Genomic DNA, 18933 nt, shown 5'->3' on the forward strand with positions numbered 1-18933 from the left:
GGTTTCTTGAACATGACAATGAGTTCTGCAGCAACTGCATGATGCTATCATGTCAATATGGAGCAAAATCTCTGAGGAGTATTTCTAGTACCTTGTTGAATCTTTGCCACGAAGGATTAAGGCAGTTCTGAAGGTAAAAGAGGGTCCAACACAGTACTGGTAGGGTGTACCTAATAAAAGGGCCAGTGAGTGTATATCTTTTTTGAAAATAGGGCTGTACTCATTTATGTTGAGCGCTTTATATGTTTATACATGTGTGTAGATGTTGTGGTGAGTACTCATTTCTTACGTTGCCAGAGAGCCAAATACCCAACCACCACCACCACCATCTGCAAGCAATCAGCGGGAGAGCCTGGAGAGGATATTAGGGGCGCCCCCAAGGGGTGGCCACGGCCACCCTTGTGTAAATTCTGGCCACCCCTGTGGCCACCCCAATATGATAGTTGCTGATATTATTAATTTAAATGTATTTACTTAAATTCACAATACTTCAATAAATAAATGAATAAATAAAATGCAGCCACTAAATTATTGTGGATTGATCAGCACCACTGACGAAGCTGATTCACTGAGATTGCACACTTTTTATTAAGAAATTATTTTTGAAACGAGAAAGTTGTGTTTCATCTGATTGAAAACCACAAATCCAAAATAAATAACTAGATGCATTTTGAAATCTGCTTTTCAAAATTTTGTTGGGTTTTGTTTGGTTTATTAATTCATTCCTTAATCATATTCATTATTCATAATTCATTAATGTTAGACATGGCATATATTGTATGTTGTACAAGAAATAACTTACCTGATAGAGGTTTTAGACTAAATATTGATTTTTATTTGGTTTGCACTTGTACTTGCGGAATAAATTACATTATTTCAAGAGTAATTATTGGAATTCATTAAAACGTCATTATTTCTTTTACCAAAAACAAAAAATATAACATTACTCCTTATTCACAATATATACACAATTCATAATTTTTTTGTGTGCCACCACAAGATTTGTTGTGGCCTTACTTGGCCACCCCTAAGAAAATTTTCTGGGGGCGGCACTGGAGGATATAAGTGAAAGCCAGCAGAGACTCGGTGAACTACAAAACTCCAGACTTACCCAGTTGCTAATATCTCTCTCTAGATTCCAGAGGATAAGATTGACACCACCTAGACGGCACCCTTTTGCACACCCCAGAGTACACCCATACTCACCAGCCAGAAGCCTCCCGGGCACTACTTGCCTTCATTGCACTTTCACCTTCTGCATATTGTGAATAAATCACCCTCCGGGATGTTTGTTTGAGAATCTGCAGCCTTTGTGCTGTGTTTTTAATTCCTTCTCTCGCCACTATAGTATGTTCACCAACATTTAATAGCAGCTACAGGAAAGGTTAGCTCATGTCTATGTTATGAGAGCCTGTCTATGTTACGCTAAGCATGAGTTAATGGAAATATCCAGCGTACAAGAAAGAGAAAACCTTAATGCCACTTGAGAAGTGCTGTGAATCTGAAAGTATTGCAGAGCTGGATAAAAGCTTCTTTCTTTAAGGCTGGTATAGGAAGAATTGCTTCATGATGCACATCTGGGATTGATTAAGTCCTCAGTGTGGAGCCAGAAACACTAAACCACTTTCTGTTCTGTTGCTACCTGCTGAAAAATCCAGCTTAAACCAGCCTAGGCTGGTTGGCTGGTTTTAGCTGGTTGACCAGGCTGGTTTTAGAGGGGTTTTTGCCATTTTCAGGCTGGTTTCCAGCCATTTCCAGCCTGGTCTTAGCTGGTCAGGCTGGAAAATGACCAGCCAAATCCAGCTAAAACCAGCTTGACCAGCCTGGTTTAAGCTGGATATAGCTGGTTTTGGCTGGACTCCCAGCTTGGCTAGGCTGGTCAAGCTGGTTTTAGCTGGTCATCTCCCAGCCTGACCAGCTACGACCAGGCTGGAAATGGCTGGAAACCAGCCTGGAAGTGGCCAAAACCCCTCTAAAACCAGCCTGGTCGACCAGCTAAAACCAGCCAATCAGCCTAGGCTGGTTTAAGCTGGATTTTTCAGCAGGGCTGTAACTGCCTCACAGTCATCTCTGAATAACTATAAAGACATAACATAAATATACAACATTTAATACATATTTCAGGTATAGAAAGTTTTTTTTTTTTTTGAAAATATACAACACTTCCAGAGTTAAACAGGTGAGATTGACCTCTTTTTTAATAAATCCATTTTCAATTTCAGGGTCTGGTTTTTAGCTTAGATTAGCATTAGCATCGCTTCAAAATATATCTCATAACGACAAGAGGATGCAGTTAAAACTACATGCTCTTGTAATAATTTCTACTCTTCTCGTAATAAGAATATTGTTAATGACATATTTTCTCGTAATAACGAGATGAGGAACACCATCGCAACTGTGAAGTATGGGGGCGGCAGCATCATGTTGTAGGGCTGTTTTGCTGCAGGAGGGACTGGTCCACTTCACAGCATAGATGGCATCATGAAGAAAGAACATTATGTTGAAATACTGAAGCAACATCTCAAGACATCAGCCAGGAAATTAAAACTTGGCCACAAATGGGTCTTCCAAACAGACCATGAGCCTAAGCATACTGCCAAATTAGTGAAAATGTGCTTTATGGACAACAGAGTGAATGTTTTGGAGTGGCCATCACAAAGCCCTGAACTCAATCCTATAGACAAGAGTTGAAAAAGCTTGTGTGAGCAAGACAGCCTACAAATCTGACTCAGTTAAACCAATTCTGTCAGGAGGAATGGGCCAAAATTCCTTCAAACTATTGTGAGAAGCTTGTGGAAGGATCCCCAAAACATTTGACCAAAGTTATACAGTTTAAAAGCAAAGCTAAAAAAATACCAAGGAAATGTGTGTAAACTTTTGACTGTCTAGAGCAGTGGTCGCCAAACTTGTTCCTGGAGGGCCGGTGTCCAGCAGATTTTAGCTCCAACCCTAATCAAACACACCTGAACAAGCTAATCAAGGTCTTAATAGGTATACTTGAAACACCCAGGCAGGTGTGTTGAGGCAAGGTAGAGCTAAACCCTGCAGGGACAGCAGCCCTCCAGGACCGAGATTGGTGACCCCTGGTCTAGACATTAATAAAAAATTCTCTCATTACTCTGTCATTTAGCAAATGTAAATCATGTAGGTAATCCTAACAGACCTAAAATAGTAAACGTTTAGTATGATTTACCATCAGACATTTTTAAAAAATGGTTATGTTACGTTTTTTTGGAGTGTATGTAAACTTCAGGTTTCAACTGTATTTAGGCTACGTATAATAAAAAATGTATGCATGTCGAATGAATGAATAACATCTCATTATTACACAAAAAATATGTTGTTTTAACAAGAAAATATATAGTTTTTTTTTTTTTTTAAGATTTACTTTTGACCTTTTTACCTTCATTAGATAATTAGACAAGAAGTGACGTGGGAGAGTGAGAGGGGGTAGTGTCGAGAAATGTCCTCGAGCCAGAATTTAAACTCAGGATGCCCTGAAGTGCTACCGCACCATATGTCCGCACACTAACCACTAGGCTATTGCGCTGAAACAAATATATAGTTTTAACAAAATATCTCATTATTATGAGAAAAGACTTCATTTGTTGATTTTTTTTAACAAAAATCTCATTTTTACAACATAATTAAGTGTAAAAAAGTATATGTGTATGGCAGCGATGCGATAAGGTACATATGTATTTAAGCTATGTATTATATCACATGCCACTTTATTAGGTACACGTTTAACAGCTTGTTAACGCAAATATCTAACCAGCCAATCACATGGCAGCAACTCAATGCATTTAGGCATGTATGGTCAAGACGATCTGCTGCAGTTCGAGGTGATTTAAGTGACTTTGAACATGGCATGGTTGTTGGTGCCAGACGGGCTGGTCTGAGTATTTCAGAAACTGCTGATCTACTGGGATTTTCACACACAAACATCTCTAGGATTTACAGGGAATGGTCCAAAAAGTGAGTTCACTGTACTCCAATGGCCTCCACAGTGACCAGAACTAAATCCAATAGAAATACTGAAGCAACATCTCAAGACATCAGCCAGGAAATTAAAACTTGGCCACAAATGGGTCTTCCAAACAGACTATGACCCTCAGCATACTGCCAAATTAGTTAAAATGTACTTTAAGGACAACAGAGTGAATGTTTTGGAGTGGCCATCACAAAGCCCTGAACTCAATCCTATAGACAATTTGTGGGCAGAGTTGAAAAAGCTTGTGCGAGCCAGACAGACTCAAAATCTGACTCAGTTACACCAATTCTGTCAGGAGGAATGGGCCAAAATTCCTTCAAACTGTTGTGAGAAGCCCGTGAAAGGATCCCCAAAACATTTGACCAAAGTTATACAGTTTAAAAGCAAAGCTAAAAAATACCAAGGAAATGTGAGTAAACTTCTGACTGTCTAGACCAGGGGTCACCAAACTTGTTCCTGGAGGACCTAATAAAGTGGCCGGTGGGTGTAGTTGCAATACTTCTCTGTCGTTACATCGTGTAACAACACCAACTTTTAATTTTCTATCAGTGAGTAACTACAAAAAAGTCAAACTTTACATAGGAACATTATCAAAAGTCTTTTTGGTGTGAAAAACTATGATGAAGTAAACAAAACCCTGGTGGAAATAACCCCAAACATGTTCACAAAATGAATCAAGACTATTCATATTTGTTTAAACTGACTGTAATCTAATATTATAAACAACAAAATAACACAGTCATAACATATAACATCCGGTATGCAAACAAGAGTGTCAAAGCATACTATTTAATGCATCAAAAATGTTTTTACAAGTGCTTTCATTCAAGCTTTCACAACCGCTGTTTGTTTAGCTAAGAATAGACTGAATGAAATGAAGAGGAAGTGGCTTTAATAAACTGCTTTTACAGCAACTGGTCCATCTTCATTCTCAGTAGTACTTAAAGATTGCACTTTTACTCCCTCACGTGTTCCCGAACCTTTAAGCGTTTCTTTTATTCTGTTGAACACAATAGCAGCTATTTTGAAACTCAAACAGGTTTGTGACAAATCAAGGATGACTAATTGATGACAGATTTATTATTATTTTGGGGTAAAACTATTTCTACATTTTAAAGGAAACAGTAGTGTTTATAAGATGTCCATGTGCTTCCTTCTTGGAGTGAACTCCACAAACCGGTTAAACTCGCTGACAGCATAATCTATTAAAGGTGACACTTTCTGCTTAAAATAATATTCACAACCGTTTCCTTTGAGGAATGTAAGAGATGTTTCCATGAAATGCAGTTTCTCTTATCTATAAAATCAAAGTGAAAGCTAGCACTGTAAATCTATAAAAATGTCTCTTCACTACAATATACATATATAGACCTGTTTCTAGTCCAAATTTGTAAAAATTCTTAAATCAAGAAAAATTTCAACATAAGTAAAAATGATTAAATTACACACTTTATTTTGATGCTCTGTTTCTTACATTGCATCTACATGTTAACTAATTCTCATTAGATTATAAGTAGACTGTTAGGTTGGGGTTAGGGTTAGTGTTAGTTAACATGTACTTGTAAAGTTTCTTATAGTCAGTCAAATTTCTGTTGAAGGAGCAGATATTAAGCAGACAGCCTACTAATACTCAAATAGACCATCAAAATAAAGTGTTACTAATTTTTTTTTCAGAAAACAAGACATATTTTTACTTGTGTAGAAAATCCTTTTTGTTAAAAAAACTTAAAAACTAAAACTACTACTATTAATAATAATAATAATAATAATTTTTTAAATAATTTTTTTTGCTGTGAAGATTATTTTTGTCAAATAACAGACCTTTCATTAAAACATGTATATTTTAAACTATTATTATTATTATAAATATTTTATTATTATTAATGTATTTTTTTTTATTAATTTATTTTTTTGCTGTGAATAAATTATTTTTGTCAAATAACAGACCTTTCATTAAAACATGTATATTTTAAACTATTATTATTATTATAAATTTTTTATTATTATTAATTTATTATTATTTTTTTATTAATTTATTTTTTTGCTGTGAATAAATTATTTTTGTCAAATAACAGACCCTTCATTAAAACATGTATATTTTAAACTATTATTATTATTATATATTTTTTTATTATTATTAATTTATTATTATTTTTTTTTTATTAATTAATTTTTTTGCTGTGAAGACATTATTTTTGTCAAATGACAGACCCTTCACTAAAACATATATATTTTTAAACTATTATTATTATTATTTGATGCAGTGTTTGTCATTTGACAAACATTTTAAAATGTCTTCATAGCCAAAATAATTTTTCTTCTGAAAACAGGGCATTATTTTGATACATTTTTTTTATTCTTGATTTAATAATTTTTACATATTTGGACTAGAAACAGGAGTGTTCAACAGAAGAAACCTAAATGGAGGATTAGGAAATGTTTTTGGATGAACTATAGCCCTTTATCACTGGGAAAGCAACACCCTAATGACAAACACACAAACACAAAAACAAACAAACACACACAAACACACACAAACACACACACACACACACACACACACACACACACACACACACACACACACACACACACACACACACACACACACACACACACACACACACACACACACACACACACACACACACACACACACACACACACACACAAACACACACACACGTGTATATATATTAGGGTTGTCTCAATATTGGAATTCAATACCAATCGGTACTGAAATGTTAAAAACGTGAACATTTAATCGCTGTTGAGCGCGTTCTTAAACAATGCTGATTGGTCATTGTGTTCACGTGCTCAACAGAAATGACTGTGATTGGCTCTGAAGGTCATCAGTTCACCAAACTCACCGCTATTTACTGAATGCAAACACATTTTAGTATCGACTAGTACCAAATTCCAGTATTGAGACAGCCCTAATATATATATATATATATATATATATATATATATATATATATATATATATATATATTAGGGCTGTCTCGACTTGTTCTCCACTTGTTCTAGAACTATTTAAGTTTCTTCTGTTGAACACAAAAGAAGATATTTTGAAGAATGTTGCAAAGCATCCCCAGTATTTTAGTTCCTGCTATGTTTTATTTTCCAGCACTATTTCCAAATGTCTTCTTTTGTGTTCAACTGAAGAAAAGAAACTGATTAAGTGTAAAGTGAGTAAAGAGTAAGGAATTTTTCATTTTTGGGTGAACTTTCCCTTTTTACTAAAATATTTGGTCGATCATGATTATCCATATGCATTTGTTTAACAACATTCACACACACCCTGTAGGATGTCATCTAATTTTTTCGGGGTCAAACAAATGCGTCAAACAGGCTATATAAACAACACGTGAGAGAGAAAATCCAGAAAACGGTTCAAAGCTAACCCAGTTTTTTTGTCATGACGTCAGCAGATCGTAGATTGTTTTACTCTGGGAGTGTTTCAGACGGGTGAATCTCAGGACCAGGCGATCTTCAGCATTTTCTCAACATCCAGGAGTTTTTCTCTGGGTTTTCCCAGCGCTTTTCCTCTCCTCTCCTCCTCTGCATTAATCTTCTCCCACTCTGAAAAAAGCACCGTTCTCACTCCTGCTGGCAGACAAGACACAGAGATGAACTTTGGTGGTCTCCTTTGTTCTATCAGTCGTGTCTTTCAACTTGAATTCGCTTGGACCCTAAACAAGTTTCCATGATAAAACTTGGAAGAGTTCAGCATCCGTTTGGTCCTAAACACCCTGCAGCTGCAGTTCAAACCCACGACACACACAGCAATAAAATGATGCAACAGGAGATTAAAATGTGCAAACAATGAAGTGCTTTCCTGCTAAAATAAATAAATTATACTTTAATTGTGTTGGTCACATACTATTTGACTTGACTTTGCCTGATTACCAACAAGTGGGAAAGTAATCCTTTGGCTTCATCACATAATTACCTTCAACAGTATCATAACACACACACACACACAATTAAGCCTAATCACACTCAAATCCCAGTGTTTAACATTAAAATTAAAGGCATTTTTTCTTTAATTGAGGTTGCCTAAATGTCTTTTTTAATGGCAATGTAACATTTAAAGAGGACCTATTATACAAAAATCACTTTCATAAGAGGTTTAAACACAGTTGAGTGGGAAGAGTGTGTGAATATAACCAGCTTTTAATGGTAAATATTAATTAACTCTATTATTTATAATCAGATTTGATTAAAACAGTCTGCAGAAACACTTTGATTGACATTCTCCCTTTGTACGTGTCATCAGAGGGGTATATATATATATATATATATATATATTTACTGTATTAGTAACGCAAACCAACCAAAGAACACCCACCCTATCCCGACGGAGCCTTAAGTATATAGAAATATGCTAATATAAATAAATGAATAATAATAATAGTAATAAAACAATAATAATAATAATAATATATATATATATATATATATATATATATATATATATATATATATATATATATATATAAATAAAGACAATGACAGTTCAAAATGTATACATAACAATGAAAGTGAAAAATACACTAACTTGTCCCTTTATTAGGTACTCCTGAGTAGTACCGGGTTGGACCCTCTTTTGCTTTCAGAACTGCCTTAATCCTTCATGGCAAAGATTCAACAAGGTACTGGAAATATTCCTCAGAGATTTTGCTCCATATTGACATGATAGCATCACACAGTTGCTGCAGATTTGTCAGCTGCACATCCATGATGCCAATCTCTCGTTCCACCGCATCCCAAAGGTGCTCTATTGGATTGAGTTCTGGCGACTGTGGAGGCCATTTGAGTACAGTGAACTCATTGTCATGTTCAAGAAACCAGTCAGAGATGATTCTCGCGTTATGACATTTCATGTTATTCTGCTGGAAGTAGCCATCAGAAGATGGGTACACTGTGGTCATAAAGGGATGGACATGGTCAGCAACAATACTCAGGTAGGCTGTGGTGTTGTCACAATGCTCAATTGGTACTAATAAGCCTAAAGTGTGCCAAGAAAATCTCCCCCACACCATTACATCACCACCACCAGCCTGAACAGTTTATACAAGGCAGGATGGATCCATGCTTTCATGTTGTTGATGTCAAATTCTGACCCGACCATCCGACTGTCACACTAGAAATGGAGACTCATCAGACCAGGCAACGTTTCTCCAATCTTCTATTGTCCAGTTTTGGTGAGCCTGTGTGAATTGTAGCATCAGTTTCCTGTTCCGCTGTAGCCCATCTGCCTCAAGGTTGGACGCGTTGTGTGTTCAGAGATGCTCTTCTGCAGACCTCGGTTGTATCGAGTGCTTATTTGAGTTACTGTTGCCTTTCTATCATCTGGAACCAGTCTGGCCATTCTCCTCTGACCTCTGGCATCAACAAGGCATTTGCGCTCACAGAACTGCCGCTCACTGGATATTTTCTCTTCTTCAGATCATTCTCTGTAAACCCTAGAGATGGTTGTGCATGAAAATCCCAGTAGATCAGCAGTTTCTGAAATATTTAGACTAGCCCATCTGGCACCAACAACCATGCCACTTCAAAGTCAATTAAATCCCCTTTCTTCTCCATTCTGATGCTCGCTTTGAACTGCAGCAGATTGTCGTGATCATGTCCACATGCCTAAATGCATTGAGTTGCTGCCAAGTGATTGGCTGATTAGAAATTTGCGTTAACAAGTGGCTGAACAGGTGTACCTAATAAAGTGGCCGGTGAGTGTATAATAACTACCATAAAAATGACTATAATAACGACTGCAAATTTTACCAAAAACAAATCATTACCAACTGATTACAACTTAAAAGTAATCTACCCAAGTAATCTATAAGTAATCTAAAAATATAAGGTATAAACTCCATGATCTAGTATTAAAGAATTGATTACAAAATTATTTACATGGTTATTTTCAAAACACACATCACTTTAAAGCAATTCTCCAGAAATAATTATTAATGCGTGTCATCTTAATATCTTTATAATATAGCTACAATTTGTGACTAAACAACTGATCAGGCTACAGAGAATTGTAATAAAGTAGGTTACATTTTGTTTTTGACAAGTCAGTGGTGGAAAAAGTGGACTAAGTGCATACCTGGGTAAAATATGTCAATTAAAAACGTTCACCGCATTCACAATAAAGTCACACCTCTTCATTTTTGAGTGAACAATCATTTGAATCCTTTTAACAATGTTGGGAAGATGTATTTACTGTGGACTCTTGACATTTATTGTCAAGAGTGACTAATGCACTTTCATGAACACTCCTGATCTCTTTAGATCGTAAATGCACTTAAATAATAAGGATGAGGATTAGAATAATTATGAAAAATTATACCTGCCGCTGCTGTCATTATTGTGACATTACTCAGACTTTGTCTATGCAATATTATGCCTAATCTCCAATTTTCAGAACACATTAAAAAAGCATGATCTATACACTGTTATAACATAATATTAAAATGTAAATGTGTTAGATTAATCCCATTATTGTATGACATATGTATGTCATATTTATATGATTAATATTATTCATTTTCTTTTCAGCTTAGTCCCTTTATAAATCTGGGGTTGCCACAACGGAATGAACTGCCAACTTATCCAGCATATGTTTTATGCAGGAGATGCCCTTCCAGCTGCAACCTATCACTGGGAAACTTCACTACACACTCATTCACACACATACACCACGGACAATTTAGCTTACCCAATTCATCTATACCATATGTCTTTGGAGGAAACCCACGTGAATGCGGGGAGAACATGCAAACTCCACACAGAAATGCCAACTGACACAGCTGGGGTTCAAACCAGTGACCTTCTTGCTGTGAGGCAATTGTGCCACCCACTGCACCACTGTGCTGCCCATTATTATGTAATATGGTACTGAAATACCATCATACTTATGTAATACTGCTTAAATAGACTTACTTATTGATATTTACCACCTAGCATAGCATGTTACTTTATTAAAAATGCACTATTTTGCCCAATAATGTTTTTGAATATATATTTATATGCATATTATTTATTATTCTTTATGCATGCTAAAGCTTTGCATGTCTTCTATAGAAGCATACTTTACTGGCAGCACATTGTTTAAGTGTTTATATTCAGTAGCATATTAGATATTAGAGTTCATGTTACACTCTCAGAAATAAAGATACAAAATCTGTAATCATAGCTTTCAATGAAATAAGTATTAAAAATAAACTTTTATAATTTAATTTTTAATTATTTCCATTAATCATGTTTTATCTCTTTTTTGGAGTTATACAAGTCAACGCACAACATAAAAATATCTAAAGAATATAGTGTTTTCTTCTGCAGACAATATTGCAATATTGTAAACAAATATTGCTTAAGGGGGCTAATAATATTGACCTTAATATTATTTAAAAAATTAATAACTGATTTTATTCTAGACAAAATAAAACAAATAAGACTTTCTTCAGAAGAAAAAATATTATAGGAAATACTGTGAAAAATGCCTGAATCTGTTAAACATCATTTAGGAAATATTTGACAAACAATGCACAAGAGGGCTAATAATTTTGCCTTCAACTATATATAAATATATATATATATATATATATATATATATATATATATATATATATATATATATATATATATATATATATATATATATATATATATATATATTTATATATATATATATATATAAACAATGTGCTGCCAATAGAGTATGATTGTAATGTAGATATGCAATTCATCAGTATGCATAAAGAATAATAACTAATCTAATATTTGATATTTAATTTTCAAATTAAAAGAATAATTTCTGAGAGTTTCAGGACGCTGCAGCTTACTACAGGTTTTGGTGTGTTTTGCTTGTAAGTGAAACGGACCTCGTGTCTGCAGAAGTCCAGTTATGGCCTCTGCTCCGGGTTTGTTGACTGAGACATCCAGCTTTCCAGTCTCCATGTCCTGAATTATAACACGCGCCGTATCAAAACTGTCATTCATGGTGGTGGCGATCACACCGGTGGGCCCTCGCTTCACCCAGCCACTGCAGTACAGACCTGAAGAATAATACACAAACACATTTCTTGATTCATTGTTTTTAAGGCACGTGCAACTGTTGAATCAATTGAATATTCTTTTGTTATTATGCAAAATATGTGGATATATACAGTTGAAGTCCCCCTGAATTATTAGCCCCCTTGTTTATTTTATTTCACAATTTCTGTTTAACGGAGAGAAGATGTTTTTTAGCACATTTTTAAACATAATAGTTTGTTCTGTAGACTATCGAAAAAAAAATTTGCCTAAAGGGGCTAATAATTTTTACCTTAAAATGGTGTTTAAAAATTTAAAAGCTGCTTTTATTCTAGCCAAAATAAAACAAATCAGACTTTCTCCAGAAGAAAAAATATTATCATAAATACTGTGAAAATTTCCTTGCTCAGTTAAACATCATTTAGGAAATATTTAAAAAGAAAAAAAAATTAGAGAGGCGTTAATAATTCTGACTTCAACTGTATGGATAAATATATGGGTATATAGACAATTTTGAGGGATGTAACCAAAAACAATGATCTTAACGTATTTCCTGTTTTACATTTTTAATTTCTACAACTTCCCAGAATCCAAAAAGACCCACATAATCTCTTCTACTTCTTATCTTTGGATATTTTGCTTAAAATATTCATTATTTTCCTTTGGGTTAGTCCCTTATTTATCAGTGGTCACCACAGCAGAATGAACTGCCAATTATTCTAGCATATGTTTTATGCTGATGATGCACTTCCAGCCGCAACCCAATATTGGGAAACACTCATACACTACGGCCAATTTAGCTCACTGAATTCACCTATAGCACCCGCCAACACAGGGGAGAACGTGCAAACTCCACACAGAAATGCTAACTGGGACTCGAACCAACGACATTCTTGCTGTTTATTATGAATTATTTATACTACATAATTATGTAACCTATATATATATATATATATATATATATATATATATATATATATATATATATATATATATATATATATATATATATATAAATATATATATAAATATATATATATATATATATATATATATATATATATATATATATATATATATATATATATATATATATATATATATATATATATATATATATATTTATATATATATATATATATATATATATATATATATATATATATATATATATATTTTTATATATATATATATATATATATATATATATATATATATATATATATATATAGGTTACTCTAACTACAAAAACTAAAAAAAACAACAAATGTTTACTTGTGAATACACTACTGCTAATTGTTACTTTGGGAAATATTTGACAAATTCACAGGAGCTGCGTCCCAAATCGCATACTTATGCACAATTCTACGCCATTTTGTAGTATAATTAGTGTAAGTAGTGTGTTCACACTGAAAACTCTATAAATAAGTGCACTTTAATTACCCGGATGATGCACTCATTCAGCTGCTAAAATGAAGTGTGTAATGATGGACACTTCACGCACTCAACGACCGCAGGTTTGCTTACATAGCGGAAGGGGCGGAGCTATCGGGCGCACATGTTGGATAACTTTATTTATTTTGGATGGTGAAAGCAAAATTCTCCTACGAGAGTGATTATAGCGCCTCCCGATGGTGAATGCGGTTCTACTCACGGCAGGTATTATTTGATAATTCGGTCGTTTATTTCACTGATTTGACGATCGTCAAACACCATCAGGGAAATGGTTTGAATTTCCGCTTAGTAAAAAAACATTAGTGTACCATTTGGGACGAAACTACACAAATATACTATCCTGTTGAGTGTGTAAATGCATAAGTACATAGTGCATGAGTGTATAGTGTGCCATTCGGGACGCAGCTAGGGGGATAATTATTTTGATTGTATGTTCATGCTCCTCTCACCTTCAGCATCCTGCACTCTTCCCATGTCATTGGGCACGATGGCTTTTCTGGGGTCAAAGGGCACAGTGGGTTCGATAGGGAGGCTTTTATAACCAATACTGCTGATGATCAGACCACAGTCCACATCCTCGAGCTGACCGGTGGGCACTGACTGCGCGCCTTCACCCTCACCCTGGTAAACAACACAGAAATGTCAGTGTTATTTTCATTCTGTCATCTTCAGCGCTTCACATTTCTGCGGTTGTAGCTCCTGAAGGCAGAAGGCACTGACTGAGTGATTGACAGCTGATATTAACCAATCATTTGCATTCAGTTAGAGCAGTGGGCCAATAAGAAGAGCACAAAGGCGGGGCAAGCATTGCAGGCTTTTTTTACTTCAGCAAGTTCATATAACAACTGTTTATCTGCTCCTGAGTGCTGCGTTTGGCATTTTTAGGTGCAAAGATGCATTCTGCGTAAATGTCTCCTAAATCTGCGCACACAGTGAGGATTTTGCAGTGAAAACAGTAAAAATGTATGCACTAGTACAAATGCTTCCAAATATATTTTTAGGTCGCATAGATACAATTTCGGGCGCATATGCGACCAAAACAGTCGAGCCCTAGAATCTTTACTTGTTATTATTTCCTCATAATATTAATAAAACAAGGAAGTTATCATTAATCACAAAACAAATTACAGTGAACTCCAAACTAACTCTCGTCTCCTCCACCAGCTGTGGAAAAAAGCTGCTTATCCGCTTGTTAAGTGGTGACGTGTTGGTGACGTATGTAATACTGTTTCCGGGTCCACTCATTTGAGTTGAGAAATTATTTGTTTATGATCACAAATCTCTGGGCTTGCTGAATAACAAATACCAAAATTTTAACAATTTATAAAAAAATGTATCCCTTTCTGGCCATCGGATATTAGGCATGGACATATATATTGTGATCGTGATTTTCAAAGTATTAAATCGCTTTGTAAACGTTTATTATTACCATTTCATTACTCTCCCCATACAGTTGAATAGAACGATTGGACCCGGAAGCCGCTTCGCATGACGTCACACTTAACAAGCGGATAACGACACAGAGTCCCGCAGAAAAAAAAGTGATTGACAGGTGATAATTTGTGTGCAACTTTATTTATTTATGGTTTGATTATGGGTAAAGCAGACCATGTGGGTCAGGTAGTGGAAACGGTAGGCTACAATTAATTCATTTGTTATTTATTAATTGATATTTAACAACAACCACCCCCACCCCCCGCCTACGATGACATCGTCCATCGCGATGTTTCACATTAGATTATCATTTGTTATCTGTGAAATTCAATGTGTCTTTGTAAATATTTAATGATCTTTCTATATACATTTTTTTTGGCATTTACTATATTATGATATTATATTATTATATTTATTATATTTTTGTAAATAAACTCACTTTATTGCCTTTAGCTGGTCTAGGAATTTTGTCCCTCACTTGTTGATATTGTGTGTTTCCTTATGTGTTTCACCCAAAAAATAATGGTACTCCGCTTTCCCTTGAATTACCATCTTTAAAATCGTAACACATAGTACAATGCCAAATTGGTCAACATCGCCCAACCCTACTACTAATCTGATGATTTGAAGTACAGCCAGCCAAGAACAGGATTCATATTTCATCCTGGTGGAATAACAACACTGTCAAAAGCGCATGCGGTGAAAAAAAAAACTCCCAGAATTCTCCCAGTGCTCCCGATTAGCCAATATGGGCCTAATTGATGGAGAGTATTGCGCAACACAAGACATTTCTATCACGAACATCAGCGAGGCTCGTTATCGTTATTCAACATGCACCATCACACCGACTACAATTCTGTCACTTTTTAAACTACAAATCCTATCAAGCACCACACACACATACACACACACACACACGCGCACGCACACACACACACACACACACACACACACACACACACACACACACACACGCACACACACACGCACACACACACACACACCTGTTTCCAAATCACTGATGATTACACACACACAGCTGGTAGCTGATCTAAGACTGATTGCATGGACTATTCATGCAGCTTACATTCCCACACACTTTGCTGAGTCTTGTTGTTTATTAACTTGTCACTTTACTAAGCGTTTCTTTGCCATGATCCAAGCCTTGTTTAGTGTATCCTGTTCCTAGCCTTGTTTTGTGTTTGTGCTGCTTGCTACCTGTATTGACCATTCGCCTTTTTCTCTACCTGCCAGTCATAGCGCCACCTGCTGACAGAAGAAAGTTTGGCATAAATCTGTGATTTTTCTCAAGTTTTTTTTTTTTACATTTATCAGCTTAAATTATTATTGTCCTCTGTCATCCTGAAGTCACTGGGCAGCGATGAGCCTGGCTGCAAAGTCCCTTTGAGAGAGTATTGAGCAACACAAGGCCGTTGCTGTCACAAGCATCAGCAAGGCTTGCAGATCGCTGGTAAACATGCACCATTACAGGTACTACAATTCTTTCACTTTACAAACTACAAATCCCATCATGCACCACACACACCTGTTTCCGGATCACCAATGATCACACTTTGCTGAGTCTTGCTGTTTGTTTATTAACCTCAAACTTTATGAAGCGCTTCCTTTGCTATGATTCCTGATCCTAGCCTTGTTTAGTGTTTCCTATTCCTCAACTTGTTCTGTGTTTATGCTGCTTGTTTCTCAACTACGTCTTCTGGATTTCCTGGATATACTCGTTGTACCTCTTGTTGACCCTTGCCTGCCTGGCCGATTATTTCTAAATAAGACTGCTGTTGCATTCTCAACTTCATTGCCAGCATCCTTCAGTTACAGTTTCTCATTGGTCTAAATCTGTGTGAAGAGAGAAGTAAATTGCCATCAGATGTTCACTTGTTTAACGGATGTTCTTTAACCTCAATCTAACAAGCAAAAAAAAAATCAGATGAGTGTGCAAAACGGATGTTTTGTAAGTCGCTTTGAATGAAAGCATCTGCTAAAGGAGTAACAGTAAATCAGTAAATCTCAATTAGACTTTCATCACTGAAGTGAATGTTTGGACCAGTTCTGTGTAGACACAACACACTCCTCAGTAAATGTTAGTCTGGTCTTTGATGTTTTCTTTCCTTTTTTCTTACAGTGGCTTTCAGTCTAGACGCTGTTGGATAAAGACAGAGATCTTGACCCTATTCAGAGCCGAATTGCAGATCAGTTTCAGCTGATGTTTTAATTTGACATTGTCCACATTCTCCTGTCCTCTTCTACGTTTATTTATGACAGCCAGCCTGTTCGTGAAAACGTCCAGTATTACAGAAATAACAAATCTGGTTTGAGCAGCTCTTCGTAATGGCTGAAAAGCTTGTTTTTATTCTGACAACCTGCAGATGCAGCTAAAAGTTAACAACTAACTTACCAACTGTTGCATTAAAGTGTTCTCTAATTAGGGACTGAGTACCAATGGTGCATAGGCCCTATTGGAATTGCCCCATTTTCATCATCAGGGTCTAAACATGCTTGATAACTCACAAAACTTTGCGCACGCCTCTGAAGTGGCGAAAATGTTACGTTTGTTATGGGTTTCAGAAGTGGGTGAAGCAAAATGCAACAATGCTACCTATGCACTTTTGACAGAGTGGCCCCGGAGCTACGTTTTGCGCACACATACAAAAACTGTCACACATATCAAACATGCCAATACCTACAAAAAAGCAGTAAGTGACTGTATTATCATCAAAAACATTACCTGCTTAGCACAAAAGTCTATAACATACAAAAACGTAAAATACTAAAATGTTACCTATGAAATGTTGTGCCTTTGTGCTTTGTTTTCTTTGTTTGCTCGTTACTACACCCGTAGACAGCGCTAAAGTCCAGCATCTTCATGTAGTAACAATGTCTTTGACTTGTGCGGTTGAATGACACTTGTTCTGGGAGCACTGTACAAATATGGTGGCGCTATTGACGCATGCTCAGGGTCCCTATGCAATATCTAGTGTATATATCTATTGGCTTGAATTGTTTACTTGCTACGTCACTTTACAATGTCATACTCGTGCTCTGATTTATTGCTGAAATAACTAATCAGAGCTCTCTATTTAGCTGACGACCAATGTCAATTCTTCATGCTTAATTAGGTCAACAAGATTTGATGTCAACCAGACAAAAGGCAACGTGTAAAAACACACGGAAACCGCAGTTTAACCTCATGTAAAAATAGCCATAGATATCCACTGAACCCTACAATAATAATGTCTGCACAGCTGTCATCTATTCTCAAGCGTGACTGAGACTGAGGCTGTAGGAGTGTGAGCATGTGATAACATTATTTTTCTTCTCTCTCAAGCAGGACTATCTGGATGTAGACAGATTAGAAATAGTCTCGTGTTGCGCAACACTTTCTATATCAGCCCAAAAAAACATAATAAATGATTAAGATCAAATAAATAAAAAGACTGTGTGCGGCAGCCAAAGCACACTCAGATTCATTTACATTCATATATTTGCAGGCGGTTTGAGAGTTTCTATTTATTTATTCATTTATTTGCTCATTTAATGATTGATTTATTAATTTTATTGAATAATTTATTGATTTTTTATTGATATATTTATTTATTTATTTATTTATTTATTGAATGATTTATTGTTTGATTATTTATTGATTTATTGATTTACTGATTGATTTACAATTTTTCATTTATTAATCAATTTATTTATTGATTGATTTATTAATTAATTGATCGGTTGATTTATTGATTGATTGATTACTTATTAATTTATTTATTCATTGATTTATTTATTTACTTATTGATTAATTTACTAATTGATTTATTGACTTATTGATTGATTAATTTATTGATTTATCTATTGATTAATGGAATTATTAATTTATTGATTTACTTATTGACTTATTGATTTATTCATTGATTGATTTATTAATGTATTTATTTGTTGATCTATCCATTTACTAACTTATTGATTAATTTATTGATTTATTAATTAATTTGTTCATT

The 18933-nt window shown here is 35.2% G+C and overlaps 1 protein-coding gene across 2 annotated transcripts in view; it reads right to left on the bottom strand.

Moving 5' to 3' along the window:
• Window positions 1–6300: 6300 nt before the first annotated feature.
• fdxr (ferredoxin reductase) overlaps window positions 6301–18933 on the bottom strand; it is a 41226-nt gene continuing 28593 nt past the window's right edge. For both annotated transcript variants that reach the window (XM_087276941.1, XM_087276940.1), the window contains 3 exons: window positions 13939–14110; window positions 11884–12057; window positions 6301–7603 (listed from right to left, as the gene is read on the bottom strand). In XM_087276941.1, coding sequence (XP_087133067.1) covers window positions 7473–7603; window positions 11884–12057; window positions 13939–14110 — 477 coding nt within the window. In that variant the 3' untranslated portion in view covers window positions 6301–7472. The remainder of the gene's footprint in view (window positions 7604–11883; window positions 12058–13938; window positions 14111–18933) is intronic.

This window comes from Danio rerio, chromosome 12 (assembly GCF_052040795.2).
Source record: "Danio rerio strain M-AB ecotype USA chromosome 12, GRCz13ab, whole genome shotgun sequence".
NCBI classification, from domain to species: domain Eukaryota; kingdom Metazoa; phylum Chordata; class Actinopteri; order Cypriniformes; family Danionidae; genus Danio; species Danio rerio.